A 16,781-nucleotide genomic window follows, 5' to 3' on the forward strand; every position below is an offset into this window, starting at 1 on the left:
TTTTTACAGTTCTTTATTTCTTTACATGTTTACGCTGTGTAATTCTGCCTCTGACAACCTGAAATCGGAATTAATATGGTTTTATGTGTGGAAGGTCGTGTTTAATCAATCTGAGCTTTTCGGAGGTTACCAGGAAAGTTGATGAAGGAAAGCCAGTGGATGTTGTCCACATGGACTTTAGTAAGGCCTTGGACAAGGTCCCACATGGGAGGTTAGTCAGGAAGGTTCAGACGCTCTGTCTTCATGGTGAAGTAGTGAATTGGATTTGTCAATGGCTGGATGGGAGACACCAGAGAGTAGTGGTGGATGATGCTTCTCAGAGTGGAGACCTGTGACTCGTGGTGGACCACAGGGATTGGTGTTGGGACCATTGTTGTTTGTTGTCTATATCAATGATCGGGATGATAATGTGGTAAATTGGATCAGCAAGTTTGCAGATGACACTAAGATCGGAGACGTTGTGGATAGTGTGGAAGGTTTTCAAAACTTGCAGAGGGATCTGGACCAGCTGGAAAAATGGGCGATGGAATTTAATGCAGACAAGTGGGAGGTATTGCATTTTGGAAGGACAAACCAAGAAAGGATGTACACAGTAAATGTTTGGGCACTGAGGAGTGGGGTAGAACAGAGGGATCTGGGAATTCAGATACAGAATTCCCTGAAAGTGGTGTCATGGGTGGACAGGGTTGTGAAGAGAGCTTTTGGCATCTTGGCCTTCATAAATCAAAGTATTGAGTCCAGGAGTTGGGATGTGATGGTAAAGTTGTATTAGACATTGGTGAAGCCAAATTTGGAGAATTGTGTGCAGTTTTGGTCACCAACTCCAGGAAAGGTATCAATAAGATAGAAAGAGGGCGGAGAAGATTTACTAGGATGTTGCCCAGACTTCAGGAACTGAGCTACAGGGAAAAATTAAACGGGTATGGTCTTTATTCCCTGGAGTGTTGAAAAATGAGGGGAGATTTGATCAAGGTATTTAAAATTATGAGGGGGACAGACAGAGTAAATGTAGGTCGGCTTGTTCCAGTGAGGGTGGGTGAGATACAAACCAGGTTAAGGGTGAAATGGGAAAGGTTTAGGGGAACATGAGAGGGAACGTCTTCACACAGAGAGTGGTGGGGGCGTGGAACGAGCTGCCAGCTGAGGTGGTGAATGTGGGCTCAATTTTAACATTTGGACAGGTACATGGATGGGAGAGGGATGGAGGGCGATGGGCTGGGTGCAGGTCACTGGGACTAGGCATGAAAATGGTTCAGCACAGACTAGAAAGGCCGAATGGGCCTGTATCTGTGCTGTAATGTTCTATGGTTCTATGGAGGGAGAAGCGAAGGTTTGGGGAGGAGATCCTCTGGGGTCAGTGCCACTAGGGGAGTAACGAAGACTCTTGCTCCGTTGCAGGATGCAGACTCCAGAAAGTTCCGCGTCCCGGCCAGGCTTGGTGTCAGTGGAGGGGGTGTCGATGGTGGATTGGATACTGAAGACCTGGGGGCAGATCCAGGATATTCAGGCAAACCCTGACGATGTCCTCATCGCCACCTATCCCAAAGCAGGTGAGGACAGGGGGTCGGGCAGGTGGAGAGCCCCGCCCTAGGGTGCAGGAGGTGAGGCCCTGTTATGTCCTCGGTTGTACCATTGGAGGTCATAAACACTCAGAGAAGCTGGTAAGTTTACAGCACAAACTTTTACTCCACATGTCAGGCTGCCGGTCAGGTATGAATACACCGTCACACTGAGCATGCTCACCACTCAAGTGTGATGTGGCTCTTGCAGGGTTCATGCAAGTAGTAGCAGGACACAAACAGATACCATTCTTGGTTTTCTGTGAACAGGTCTGCTCCCACTGTGAGCCATGGCCTGGCGGGTATTTCCACAGGTACCATCTCTTTTTGTAGTGTATTTCTGGCATGCCAGGCATGTAGCCTCCATGTTTTCGATGTCCTTGTACATGCCTATCCAGTAAACTGCTGACTTGGCTCTAAGTTTGCATTTCTCCATTCCCATGTGTCCTTGATGTATTTTCTGGAGAATTTCTTTTTTCATTGTCTCTGGTATTATCAGCCGAGACCCTGCCAGCAGTACACCATTCTCCAGGGATATGTCGTCCCTGATAGACCAATACTGACCTATTGTAGGCTGTACCTGTTTTATCCTTTCTGGCCATCCCTGTATCACCTGTTGGGAGAAGCAGCTGTAGCTCTTCATCCTTTACAGTTTCTTCTTTAATCTGGTTTAGTTTGTTATTAGTTACCCTGACGAGGTGATGTACCTTGATCTCCACGTCTTTCATTTCGTATTTTTCATTTGGGGGAAGATGTGACAAAGGATCGGCAAGCACCATTCCCTTCCCTGGCCTCTACTTCAAGGTAAAATCATAACATCGGAGCCAGAGGAGTAGCCTCTGTAGTCTGGCTGGTGCCTTGTTTAGATTCTTTTTCTGGATGTGTTCCAGCGGGCGATGATCACTCTCGACCATAAACTGTCTCCCATAGAGGAATTGGTGGAATTTTTCACGTCCATATACGACTGCCAACAGCTCCCTTTCAATATTGGCATATTGGGTCTCTGCTGTTGTCAGGGGTTTTGAAGCCAAGGCTATCGGTTTTCCTTCCTGCACCAATGCTGCCCCGAGGCCTCTGGTGGAAGCGTCTACTTTTAATGTGACTGTTTATTTTCTGTCATAGTAGCTCAGTTCTACTTTTCTGCAGACCACTTCCTTTAGCTTGTCGAAATCTCGCTGATGCAATGGTGACCACTGAAACTCCACATCCTCCTTCAGAAACTCTCTGAGGTTGGCTGTGTGGTCTGACATGTGTGGGGTGAAGGAACTCGTATATTGGACCAGGCCGAGGAAATTTCTTAGTTCCTTTATGTCCTTTGGGTGTTCCACTTCAGCAATGGGTTACCTTCTCTGGACTTGACCTGACCCCTTCAGGTGTGTACATCATTCCGAAGAACTGGCACTCCTCCACCTTAATGATGCATTTGTCTGCATTGAGTTTGATGCCGGCCCCTCTTGTTCTCTCCATGGCCTCATGTTGGTGGAGATCGTGGGTCTACTTGTATCTGCCAAAGATCTGGATGTCATCTGTGATGCCGACACCGCCCTTGCATCCCATGTAGGTCTCATCTACCTTTTGCTGGAAGACGTCTTGGCTCACCTTTAGGCCAAAAGGTAGATTCAGGAACTTGTACCGGCCGAATGGAGTGTTGAAAGTTGTAAGCAGTGTCGATTCTTCATCCAGCTTCACATTCCAATACCCATTCTTGGCATCTAGATTTTGGATCCCGCTAGTTCAGAAATGATGTCCTCCAGCATTGGTATTGGATAGTGCCCTCTTTTGATTGCTTGGTTTAGGTCTTTGGGGTCCAGATATATTCTTAGGCGGCCATTCGGTTTTTCTTTTATAGAATTTACCCACTCAGTTGGCTCCACTACCTTTGTTATTACTCGTTTTTCTTTCATTTCTTCTAGTTCCTGCTTTAGGTTTTGTTTCAGCTCTATTGGCATCTTCCGTGGACCATGGGTTATTGGTTTGTATTTTGGGTCTATGTGGTATTCAAAGTCCCCAAAGTACCCGAATGTGTCATCAAAGCATTCAGGGTACATGTCCATGAGCTCGGCCTTGTTTGTGATCGGATGGTGTTGCTCAAGCAAGGTGGACATTTTATTTTCCCTGATCTCATTGTTTACAGAGATTAGCTATAGTTCCTGATAATTATTCAGGCTTAGGATTGCTGGTCTGTAGAATGTGCATCTAATGCTCTTTCCTTTGTGCCTGCCTTTTATTTGAACTTTTCCTAGTTGTTTAATCACAGGCCACCATAGGCTGTGAGCATGACATTTGCAGCTTCTAGTGTACCTTCATCCGGGTACCCATTCTTTATTTGGCGGTACAGTCTAAGCAGGAAGATGTTGCTTTGTGATCCAGTATCCAACTTTATTTTCAAGTTGAATGTTGTTGGTTTGTTTCTGATCTTTCTTTTTACTTGGATCGTGCTGTGCAATTCATTTTTTCTCCCTTCCCTTTCTTGGACTTCTCATGAAGGAGTATTGTTTCGATGCCGAGCGTCAGTGAGTCGGAGTCACTGCTGTCACTTCCCTCGACGTGGTGTATTTTCCTTCTGTATTCTTGGTTTCTTTTACTTTTCATGTCAGACCTACACATCTTTTCCCAATGACTGACCTTCCCACAGGTCCTGCACGTCGAATTATATGCGGGGCATTTCTTGCAGTCATCGAAGGGGAGTTGGCAGGAGGAGAGAGTTGGGAGTGAGCAGATGAAGGAAAGAGGAGAGTGCAGGTGAAGGGGGAGGGAGGGGAGAGGTAGACAAGGTGTTAGCATGAGCTACAAGTCCAGGGTCTGGAGAGCAGATCCGCCACAAGTTGCTGACCAAGGATATGCTGAGCTGATCCCTCACGGGATGAGGTGGGGACCCTTCCCCCTGGCCACTGGAGTTGACTAGGTCAGCTGACACCCTGCCAACCCCTGACCCTACCTTTCCTCGTGAACTTGGAGTCATCTGCCGCACCTCCTGCAGTTCTCGGATGTCTGCGTCTTTCTCTGCATGCGCTTTATGGCATCGACCCTTCTCTCTCTGTGCTGCATGTTGGCCTGCATGGAGAGGGATTGCAGTTGCCTCCTAGTGGCCTTGAAGGCCCGAGCTGAGTCTACAGCCTCTGCTAGTTTCAAGCTTTCTGCCCTTCAGGATGAGCCCTTCCTCAGATTAGTTGGTCGACTGTTCTCTCCTCGATTTCTTTGAACTTGCATTTTGCTGCCATGTTCTTTAGCCTTGTGAGGAAATTATCTAGCTCTTGTTTTAATCCCTGGAACTCATCACTTTATTCTATGGTTGGATTTCTGTTCCAGATGAGAGGACATTTTTTCTAATATCCTTTCTGGGTTATTTTCTTCCCCTTCAGCCAGTTCCCAGCTATTAAACAGATCTAGTCCTCGCTCCCCCGTCCAAAGAAGGATGTAACTAACATTTTCCTCTGGTGTAATTCCCTTGAACTTTTTAAAAGCCTCTATGACGTCGTCAGCTTCCCTGTCCATGACTGGGTGTAATGTGGCGGTGGTGGCCATCTTCTTCTCCAGCTCTGGTCGTCAGGTAATGCTGCTTTTTTACTTTGTTCCTTCTCTTCGTGTTTATTTTAGTTCATAGGGATTTTTCCTTTATCTGATGTGGGTTTCTGTCAATCCCACCGCTGCCACCATGTTATGTCCTCGGTTGTACCATCGGAGGTTTTAATAAACGCTCAGAGAAGCTTGTAAGTTTAGAAGCACAAATCTTTACTCACATCTCAGGCTGCTGGTCAGGTATGAATAAAATGTCGCACTGAACATGCTCACCACTCAATGTGATGTGGCTCTTACAGTCTTGCAGTGTTCATGCTCCAGCATAAAATAATCCCAAGTTTCCTCTATATAACAGGCCCACTCAAGGGTGGAGGGATTGAGGCCCACCCATCTGTGGAGGGAGTGAGGCCCCCTCAAGGATTCAGTGGAGAGGCCCGCCCAAGGGTGCTTGAGTATGGCACGCCCGAGGGTGTAAGGTTTGAGGCCCACCTGCAGGTGGAAGTCCCTCTGTGAGAGATGGGAAAATTGATCTAAAATTATGAACATGGAAGAAACTAAAGTTCATCAGTAAAATGGCTGTAACCAGTTCAAACAGGATAAGCTTGGGGCTTAGGATGCAGGAAAGCAGAGTCAGCACGATTAACATAAGAATCTTCTAGTCTTTGTGACAAGACCATAGGACTAAGATAAGGAATGGTAAGGTACAATAGAATGTAGGAAGTTGAGGTAGTCTGGATCAGATAAGGGTCTCCTAGCCCTGGACAGAAGTACCAAGTCATACATTTCTAATTAGCTAACCATACACAGATTTATACATATGAAATTAGCCAACCCTAGATAGAATGAGTCAACTCTGCATATCAAGAGACTGTAGCCCCGAGAATCAGGAAGGTGTGAATAAGGACAATGACATGAAGGGACACCGACAGGATACCCCCCCTGGTTCTCCAAGTATACTGAAATTGCACGTAGGCAGGCAGGATTGCCTAATGCCAAACCTCTCCAGCAGGAGGCAGAAGAATGTAAGGGGGAGGGTATTCCTACACTGAAATCAACTGTATAAAAGTTGGGTGAGCCCCAGTGTGTGTGTGTATTCCCAGGGTAAGGGGAAGCACCCAACTTTGCATTGTTGTAGTAATAAATGTTCTTTGTTCTCAATTTTTGTCTCGAGCAATTTCTTTAAAGGTACTTTAATTTCTAACACCTCCCATGGATGCAACAGTAAATTCCACTCGAAGGTGCTACGGTTAGGTCTCACCTGTGGGTGCGAGGGTAAGGTTTGCCCATGGGTTGGGTCAGGACCAAAGTCAGGGGCTCTGGAATCCAAAACATCCTGTGTGGGGAAGGGGGTGAAGGGGTGGGACATTTCAGGGGGGGGCGGTTCCTTTGTACAGATTTGGCAGATGCTCCCAGCCCTCAATCTGTATCCAATCCACACCAATTTTCTTCCCCTTCTTTCCCCCACATTCTTTCTCCCCTCTCCTTCAACACCTCATGCCCACTCCCTCTCCTCCATCTTCCCTCTTCTCTTTCCCCTCTCTCCCCTCTCTCTGTCTCTCCCTCCTCCCTGCTCACACTCCACATCTCTATCTCCACCATCTCTTTCCTCTTCTCTTTCTCCCTCCTCTTTCTTCCCCTCTTCCTCTCCACTTCTCTCCCTCCTCTCTCACACACCCTCCATCACTTCCCTCTCTCACTCTCTCCCTCCCTCACACCTCCTTCGGTCTATCCCTTTGTCCCCTTCCCTCTCCCTGCAGGAACCACCTGGATGCAGGAGATTGTGGACCTGATCCTGATGGATGGGGATGCAGACAAGAGTAAACGAGCGCCTGTTTATCTGAGGATTCCCTTCCTAGAAATGTTCGCCCACGGAGATATCCCCAGTGGTAAGTGACCAGTGGAGAGACGGAGTGGAGGGGAGATAGAGAGGAGAGATAGAGATGGGAAAAATAGAGGGGAGAGAGAGATGGGAAGGGAAGAGGGAGTAGAGAGAGGAGGGTAGAGGAATGGGAAAAAGGGAGAGAGAGGAGAGTAGAATGGAAGGAAAAGGGGAGGCGGAGCAAGTTGGAGAGTGTGGAAATGGTTAGAGGGTGAGACTGGGTGATGGTTAGGGGAGGAAATGAGGAAGGGTTTGGGGAGGGTGTGAGGGCCGGGGAGGGGGTGGGGGAGGGTGTGAGGGCTAGGCAGGGGTGGGGGAGGGTGTGAGGGCAAAGGAGGAGGAAGGAGAGGAGGTCAGAGCCCTGGGGCAAGAGATGGCAGGCTGGTGGGGACTGACCTGTGTTTGTCTCCAGGAGTGGAAACGATCATGAAGATGGAATCTCCCAGGATCATCAAAACCCACCTCCCCTTCCAACTGATGCCCAAATCATTCTGGGAGCTAAACTGCAAGGTTTGTCCATGTGGGGGAGTGGGGGGTGGGTGGGGAGAGAGGAGGGATAGGGTGGGCAGAGAACAGGAGGGGAGAGAAGGAAGGGATGAGGAGGAACACAGAGGGAAGACAAGAGACGGGGTGAGGGGAGGGAGAGAGGGGAGGAGAGAGAGGTGGGAGAGAGTGTTGGAGAGAGCGGGAGAGAGGGGGTGAGGGGAGGGAGAGTGTTGGAGAGAGGTGGGAGAGAGTGTTGGAGAGAGGGGGCGAGGGGAGGGTGAGAGGGGAGGAGAGAGGTGTGAGGGAGTGTTGGAGAGTGAGGGGAGAGAGAAAGAGGGAAGGGAGATGGGAAGAGAGAGATAGAGGAGAGAAAGGGGGTGAGAGGGGGAGAGTGAGGGAAAGAGGGGGCAGAGAGAGGGGGGAGAGTGGGGGAAATGCAGAAAGAGGGGGTGAGGGTGGTGAAAGGGAGAGGAGGAGAGAGGGAGAGTGAAGGAGGAGAGGTGAAGAGAGCAAGGGGTTCAGCCTTCTGGTTTGTCCTTGCAAAATGCATCACCTCACACTTATAGGATGGGGTAGGGGGCAGCGAAGCATCTTGCCTCTGCAGAACCTCACTACTGGCACAGTGGTAAAGGGGTCGAAGTGGATAACGGAGCGTCATTGTGGAAGGGAAAAGTCTGAGGGGACCGGACCATTGGAGGTAATAGGGAAGGTTAGAGTGGAAGTGAAGGGTCAGAGAAAAGGCCCTTCCATCTCAATGTGGTGCCAACCCATGTATTCCTTAAAAAATAATACTAAACACTCCCTAATCCATAACCATCTATTTTTCTTCATCTATGTGTCTGTCTAAGAGTCCCTTAAATGTTCCAGCCTCCACCACCACCCCGGCAAGGCATTCCAGGTCCACACAACTCTCTGCATAAAACACTTACCCCTGATGTTTCCCCTAAATGTCCCTCGCCTCACTTTGTACACACGTCCTCTGGTGTTTGCTGATCCTGCCCTGGGAAACAGGTGCTGACCGTCCACCCTATCTATGCCTTTCAGAATCTTGTCAACCTCTATCAAGTCTCCTCTCATCCTTCTACACTCCGAAGAGAAAAGTCCCAGCTCTGTTAACCTTGCCTCATAGACTTGTTTCCCAATCCAGGCAACAATCTTGTAAATCTCCTCTGCCCCCTCTCCACAGCTTCCACATCCTTCCTATAATGAGGTGACCAGAACTGAACACAATACTCTCAGTGTGGTCTCACCAGAGATTTGTAGAATTGCAGCATGACCTCTCAACTCCTGAATTCAATCCCCCTATTAATGAATCCCAGCATCCCATAGGCCTTCTTAACTATCCTATCAACCTTTGCAGTGACCTTGACGGATGTATGGATTTGAACCCCAAGGTCCCTCTGTTCATCCACACTCTTAAGTAACCGACCATTAACCCTGGACTCAGCCTTCTGGTTTATCCTTGCAAAATGCATCACCTCCCACTTATCCAGAATGAACTCCATCTGCCCAACTCTGCATCCTGTCTCTATCCTCTTGTAACCTTCAACAACCTTCAGTTCAATCCACAACTCCTCTAACCTTTGTGTCATCTATAAACTCACTGACCCATCCTTCCGCCTCTTCATCCAGGTCATTTATAAATATCACAAAGAGCAGGGGTCCCAGAACAGATCCCTGTGGCCCCTCCACTAGTCACCGACCTCCAGGCAGAAAACTTTCCTTCCATGACTACTCTCTGCTTTCTTCCTACATCCTAATTTTTTATCCACACAATCAAGGTTCCACTGATTCTGAGCCTCATGAGTTTCCAAACGAGTCTCTAATTGGTGACCTTGTCAAATGTCTTACTATTGACTGTTATGTATCTTGAGCTACATGGGAGGCTTCTTAAATAACTCAAAGATGCAAGATTCAAATAACAGAAGAGATTTGACTTACTGATGCCTTCCACCATCTCAGGAAACTGTCCACACTCACAACTACATCAAAGTATGCCCCACAGTGGTGGATTACAGTTACTACAGGAGCAGGGTGTATTCTTATGCAGTTACAAAATAGTTCACATTATCCTGACTCTTCAACATAGTCCACATCTATCACCCAACCCTCATCAATTTCTTTTGTTACCTCATCAAAAAACACAATTAGGCTTGTGAGGCACGACCTTCCCTTGCTGGGTTAGGGTTAGGGTTAGGGTTAGGGTTAGGGTTAGGGTTAAGGTTAGGGTTAGGGTTAAGGGTTAGGGTTAGGGTTAAGGGTTAGGGTTAGGGTTAGGGTTAAGGGTTAGGGTTAGGGTTAAGGGTTAGGGTTAGGGTTAAGGGTTAAGGGTTAGGGTTAGGGTTAGGGTTAAGGTTAGGGTTAGGGTTAAGGGTTAAGGGTTAGGGTTAGGGTTAGGGTTAGGGTTAGGGTTAAGGGTTAGGGTTAGGGTTAGGGTTAAGGGTTAGGGTTAGGGTTAGGGTTAAGGTTAGGGTTAGGGTTAGGGTTAAGGGTTAGGGTTAAGGGTTAGGGTTAGGGTTAAGGGTTAGGGTTAAGGGTTAGGGTTAGGGTTAGCCCTGCTGACTATCCTTGAGTAGACTGGACCTCTCCAAATGTTTCTAGATCCCAGAATGCTCCCTTTTACCTTTTTTAAACAAGGGGAACTACATTTTCTGTTCTCCAGTCCTAACCCTATTAACAAGTCTGCAGAGTTGGACTCAACTGGCTTCTCACCAGTTAAGCCCCGATACATACAGTGCATTGATTTTTATACACTTTTTGTTTGCCCTTCCCCTACTTATTAATACTGTTTTAATTGGTTAGTATTGCAAAAGCATTCTAAGTACAACTGCATTTTTAATTATCACGTTCGTTACGTACGCTGCGAACTCTACATACACTAAATTCTGTTTCTCACCCTTCTTATCAATCTTTTGTCTCCTGCATGTCTCTCACTATGACCATGAAAAGATAGGTTTAAAAAAACATATCCAGCTGAACCTTTTGTCCTTGGCTGCTAGTAAGCTCCCTGTCCGTTCTGGCTTCCCTTTTTATGATTAATCATCACATTTTAACTTAAGCCATTTTAACCTAAATTCTCTATCTATAACAATTATAATGGACTAACCTATATCTACCATTCACAATCTGAGACATACTATCCTTACAAATAGTTCTCCAATCATCTTAATCTGTTATTATTCCTAAATCTTTTTCCCACTTTAATCTTGATTTATGAATGTCTAATGTAGGCATCATCTGTTTCCAAAATATTCTCGCCTTATCCCTTCATCATTCGTTCTTCCCCAATTAAAGGGGTTGAAAGGGACATGGAGGGTCTGATGGGACGTGGAGGGTCAGAGGTGACGTAGAGGGTCAGAGGTGACGTGGAGGTTCAGTGACATGTTCTTCTCCTCAGGCCATCGTTGTTGCTCGAAATCCTAAGGATGTGGCCGTTTCCTACTTCCACTTCCACCGGATGAACCAGGCGATGCCCGAACCTGGACCTTGGGACCAGTTCCTGCAGACATTCGTCAACGGGCAAGGTCTGACCTGTCCATAACCCTCACCGGGGTGGGTGGTCCCACACCACCCCCGCACAAACACCTGTCAAACTCCACTCACACACCCCCACCTCCCCACTCTCCATTCACTCCCCCATACCCCCTCACTCTCCCCTCACTACTCCCCCACACATCCCCCTTACTCCCCCCACACTACCCCTCACACACCTACCCTCACTCCCCCATTCCCTATCCATTTCCCCATACTCCCCCTCGCAATCCACTCTCGCACTCTCCCCTCCCCACTCCCTCCAGTTCCCCCACTCCCCATTCACTCACCCCTCACTCACCCTCACTCCACCTTCAATCCTCCCCACTCCCCCGCACTCCCACTCCCCACTCATTCACCCTTCACTCCCTCCTCACACCTCCCCACTCCCCTGCACTCCCCACTCCCCACTTACCCCGCACTCCCCCACTCCCCCTGCACTCTCCCACTCCCCACTCACTCACCCATCACTCCCCCCTCACTCACCCTCACTCCTCCCCACTCTCCCACTCCCCACTCACTCACCCCTCACTCCTTCACACCTCCCCACTCCCCCTGCACTCCCCCACTCCCCACTCACTCACCCCTCACTCACCCTCACTCCTCCCACACTCCCACACCCTCATCCCTCACTCCCCCCTCACACCTCCCCACTCCTCCCGCACTCCGCCACTCCCCCGGCACCCTCCACACTCCTCCCCTCGCTCATCCCTCATTCCCCCCTCACACCTCCCCGCACTCTCCCACTCCACACCACTCCCCCTCACTGATCCCTCTTTCCCCTCGCATTCCCCCTCATACTCCTCACTCACTACCCCTTCACTCTCCCCAGAACTCCCCCTCACCTCTTCCACAATACCCCAACACCCCCTCCGCAATACCCCTCACACTCCACCCCTCACTCCCCCTCACTGATCCCCCACTCCCCTGCACTTCCTCCACAATCCCCCCACACCCCCTCCGCACTCCTCCCCTCACTCCACCCATTCCCCCCTTACTCTCCATACCTCCTCACGCACTCTTCCACACTGCCCCCACTCCCCCTGCTTTCCACCCACTCCCCATACCTCTCCACACACACTCCACCCCCATTCCCCCCAAACATTCCACCCCACTCTGTCCCTCCCCCCCCCACTCCCCATACCTCCCCACACACATTCCACCCCACTCTGTCCCCATTACACACCTGCACCTCATCACCCTGGCATACACACCTCCTACATTCCGGGGGATCGGGTGTATGAAGGCCTGCCTTCTGACTGTGCTCTCTTTCAGTGAGTTGGGGCTGCTCTTACGAACATGCTCTGGGATGGTGGGAGGCAAGGAAACTCCATCAAATTCTCTTCATCTTCTACGAGGACATCAAGGAGGTAGAAACTGAGGGGGGAGAGGGAGGAAGAAAGACTGAGAGAGAAAGGGGGGGGAAAGTGAGAAGAGGGAGAAAGAGGGGTTAGAGAGATGGGCAGAGAGAGGGAGAGGGAGGGGAAGAGAGGGGGAGAGAAAGGAGAGAGAAGGGGGAGAGAGAGGGGGAGAATGGGTGAAAGAGGGGAGCGAGAGAGGGGAGAGTGAGGAGGTGAGGAGGTGAGGAGGAAAGAGGGGAGAAGAGAGAGAGAGAGAAAAGAAAGAGGGGAAGAGGGAGAGAGAGGGGTAGCAAGAGAGGGGGAGGTGTGGAGGTCCAGATAATCCTCATCCCCATCCTTCCTGCTCTCATCCCTGCCCCGACCTCCCCTCCTCTGTTCCCCAGGACACCCCTCATCTCTCAGCCTTTGACCTGCCTCTTCCCTGTTCCCCAGGACCCTCGGCGGGAGATCCTAAAGGTGGCCAGTTTCCTGGGCAAGGTTCTGGATGAGATCGCTGTGGAGAAGGTGGTACATCACTCCCAGTTCGCTGTGATGAAGGACAACCCCATGGCCAATTACTCCACACTGCCCTCCACCATTTTCAACCAGGCCATCTCCAAGTTCATGAGGAAAGGTAGGGTCAGGGGTTGGCAGGGTGTCAGCTGACCTGGTCAACTCCAGTGGCCAGGGGAAAGGGTCCCCACCTCATCCCGTGAGGGATCAGCTCAGCATATCCTTGATCAGCAACTTGTGGCGGATCTGCTCTCCAGACCCTGGACTTGTAGCTCATGCTAACACCTTGTCTACCTCTCCCCTCCCTCCCCCTTTGCGTGCACTCTCCTCTTTCCTTCATCTGCTCACTCCCAACTCTCTCCTCCTGCCAACTCCCCTCTGCTTTTCTTACATTCGCTCCATCTCCCTTCTCCTTCCACTCACTTACCTCCTGGCCTCTGTCACATCCTCCCTCCACCAACTCTCCTCTCCTCTCATACACCCCTCTCCCCACCCTCACTCTCTCCGTCCTCTCTCCTCTCCCCCCTGCTCTCTCTCTCCTACCTCACCATCTCTCCTCTCACGCATTTCCCTCTCCCCCAAACCTGAATTTCTCCCTCTCGGTTCCCCTCCTTCCCCTCTCCCTCACCTTTCCACTTCTCCCCACCTTTCTCCCTCCCTCCCCTTCTCACCATCCTCATTTCTCCCTCCCTCCCCCCACCCCCACAGGTGAAGTTGGTGACTGGAAGAACCTATTCACCGTGGCACAGAATGAAGCTTTTGATGAATTCAACACAAGAAAGCTATCAGGGACTGACCTTCGGTTCCGCGAGGTCCTGTGATTCATAGAGAAATTAACAAGACTAAAGTTCCCTTGAATTTTTACTGTTGCACAAAATTGTGCAAATTGTTTCCCTGTGACAGAGTTATGTGCACTTGAATATTGGTGCAAATGCAAATATGAAATTGCTTCTAGATCATTTTGGCCCAGCCCATCTCTCATGGCTGACCAAACTGGCATGTTTTATTATAAGTATGATTGCCTTCTATCAAATTACATGTTTCGTTCGAACGACTTGGTTCAGCTTGTTGTTACATTAAATCAAACATCAAACGAACAGTTCTTTTGCGCTTCACCTCTTTGGAATTCGACAAAGTGAATCGATATTTTTTTCAATAAAGAATCAGTAATTACCTTCAGAATGTGAAACAGATCTTTGTGAACTTTCCGATATGGACACTGTCCACCAAATATGGCTGCAGCCGGGCAGCCACTGTACAAACCGGGACAGGGAAGGTGGTGACGTACTTTAGTGATGTGCAAATGTGGTGTTTGAAAAACCGACAAACTAGTTAACAGAAACAGTTAGTGAACAGATTCTTTTCAATAAGAATTAATTCCTACTAACGTTTTGTGCGCCCATTAATTTCCTTCATGTACGGCTTGCAAATCGTGTGAGCGTGCACAACTTAGAGGGAACAGTGGAGAAAACTTTACAAATAAAGAATATTTACACCCAATGTGTGGAATTGTCACTGCAATGTATATCCGTCCAAGAGAGAGGGACTGAGAGACACTGGTCAGTGGACAGATACACCCCCTGAGAGAGAGGGATGGAGAGACACCGGTCAGTGTACAGATACACCCCCCCCCCCCTTCGAGGGAGGAAGGGATGGAGAGACACTGGTCAGTGGACTGATATACCCCTGAGAGAAAAGGGGACGGAGAGACCCCAGTCAGAGAACTGATATCCCCCTGAGAGAGAGAGGAATGGAGAGACACTTAAATTGTCTTAACTGAGGGTTGTGAATTCATCTTGACGGGCAGTAGATGCTCCTTTCCTGAGGATATTTCACCTGGTCACCTCATTGAAGGTCAGTAGAGCTGGAGCTTTTCTCTTTGGAGTGTAGAAGGATGAGAGGAGACTTGATAGAGGGCGACAAGATTATAGTAGTAAAACATGAAAGTCTGCAGACACCATGATTGAAGCAAAAACACGACTCTGGAGAAACTTAGCAGGTCAGACAGTGGCCTTTATAGAGAAATATAAAGATACAGAACCAATGTTCTGAGTGAACCTTTCATCATGAGCAAAATGTAGGCAGGTGCTTGAACAAAATGGTGGCGTAGAGGGGCAGGGGGAGCAGCACCATCCCACGGACTGGGGGTAATAGGTGGTGAAGAGAGGGACAGCTCAGAAGCAAATGGGGAGGGGGATGGTTCTGTGAATGGAGGTGGGGAAGGAAGGGAGATCAGAGAGTGGGCTAGCAGAAACCGGAGAATTCTTTTTTTTGAATATTTTATTTTAAATTTTCTATACATATAGTGATCATAATTAATATGATACAAATTCCAAAAGAACCAAAATAACGTGACATACATGATGGTTTTCACCTCCATCCCAAAACCCCTTCCCACCCAACCTCTCCTCAAAAATATACTATCACTCCATAAGTATATAAAAAGAAAGAAAGAAAACATTTCTTGGATTCATAGGGAGGCGTCGTGTGGCACAAAACTCCAGATTCTTCATAACCACTTGGAGGAGAATCTCACAGGTCTAGATGCATAGGAAGGATATCATTTCAGATTTAATCCCATTATTTGGGAGTACAGGTGCCAAATTTGCTAAGAACATAGAATATTAATTTCTCAGATTGTATGTATTTTTTTCCAAAGAAATACAACTCTGCAGAGGGGGGGGGGGGCCATGGCAAGATGGTGTAGGACGAAGACGTGGGAAATCACCTCTCCCTAAGTGGACTGTTTAAAACCAGAGATTATTTCACTGATTAACATAGTGAACAATTGGATAAAAAATTTTTAACTTCTGAGGATGAAAGAGCCGAAAAAAGGAAAAGTACAACCATCTAAAAAACTGAATTTTAAAGCATTGGAAAAAAATGGAAGAATCTGGGGCTACCGGACAATTGAAGCCTCGAGATCAATTTTCGATGGATCCGAAGTCACAGTGCATCTCTTTGGCAGGGATGGGAGGAGCATCAGTATCCTCCGTGCGTGGAGTGATGCAAGATGACACCAGCATAACCTCGCTGTCATCGCTCCAAGACGTCCAAGGGGGGGGGGGGGGGGCCGTAACATGCGCAGCCAGTAGCGTGGCTGAGCATGGGGGGCCGAGGGATGCGAGCCCAAGCGCATCAGTGCATCCTTGGGCATGCTGGTGCGCAATGACACACTGTCTTTAGAGGCCTGCTTCTGTGCAGGTGGCGCTGTCGGCAAGCAAGCGAATATGCGCATGTGAAAAGTTCTGGAGCGGGTTCGGGCTGCGGGACGGGCCCATTCACCTAATGAGGTGGGCCCGGCGTGAAGAGGAGTCCAGACCCACAGCCAGGCAGCCAGAGAAGAGGTATTGATACTTGAAGAAGAAGAGGTTGATTATTTGGATGAAGAAGATCAGGAACTGTTAATAGCTGCTGTCAATGTGATTCAAGGTAGGCCCAGAACATTAAAGGCACCTTCACCTTACAATTTTAATGAGTCCTTTGCCAGGCCCCAATGTGGTAACAATGTTTGAAGAATTAACAAAACAAAATGATTACATGGTGGAGTTTACAGAGTTTTGATGAACAGTTTGTTGATATTAAAGTCAGAATATCTGACACGTCAGGAGAAATTGCTTCAATGAAACTGGATGTTAATAAGTGCCCGACAGCCATTGATGTGGTTCAAGGGAGAGAGAATGTCGAAGATAGAGTTGATCGAATTGAAGAGTCAATTATTGGACGGCAAGTGGAAATTCATTAGAGAGAATCAGAGTCGTCGGAATAATATTAAAATGGGTTATCCAGAGGGCATTGAAGGAGCGAATCCTACAAGATTGGATTCCAGATATATTGGGGACTGAATATTTTCCGGAAGGTTTGGAACTGAATAGAGCACATTGTGCTTTAAGAAAGAAACATTTTCTAGGTCAACCCCCGAGAGCGATATTGATTAGATGTCTCAGATACCAG

General features: G+C 48.5%; 1 protein-coding gene across 2 annotated transcripts in view; it reads left to right on the top strand.

Moving 5' to 3' along the window:
• The window catches only part of LOC138760289 (sulfotransferase 1C4-like), a 33,309-nt gene extending 19,300 nt beyond the window's left edge, over positions 1–14,009 (top strand). The window contains exons 2-8 of one of the 2 annotated variants that reach the window (XM_069930659.1): positions 1,399–1,550; positions 6,836–6,964; positions 7,370–7,467; positions 10,841–10,967; positions 12,250–12,344; positions 12,768–12,948; positions 13,536–14,009. In XM_069930659.1, coding sequence (XP_069786760.1) covers positions 1,400–1,550; positions 6,836–6,964; positions 7,370–7,467; positions 10,841–10,967; positions 12,250–12,344; positions 12,768–12,948; positions 13,536–13,648 — 894 coding nt within the window. In that variant the 5' untranslated portion in view covers position 1,399 and the 3' untranslated portion in view covers positions 13,649–14,009. The remainder of the gene's footprint in view (positions 1–1,398; positions 1,551–6,835; positions 6,965–7,369; positions 7,468–10,840; positions 10,968–12,249; positions 12,345–12,767; positions 12,949–13,535) is intronic. The other variant, XM_069930660.1, reaches the window with a different exon arrangement.
• The last annotated feature ends 2,772 nt before the right edge of the window (positions 14,010–16,781 follow it).

The sequence above is a fragment of the Narcine bancroftii genome, chromosome 4 (genome assembly GCF_036971445.1).
Source record: "Narcine bancroftii isolate sNarBan1 chromosome 4, sNarBan1.hap1, whole genome shotgun sequence".
Classification (NCBI taxonomy): Eukaryota; Metazoa; Chordata; class Chondrichthyes; order Torpediniformes; family Narcinidae; genus Narcine; species Narcine bancroftii.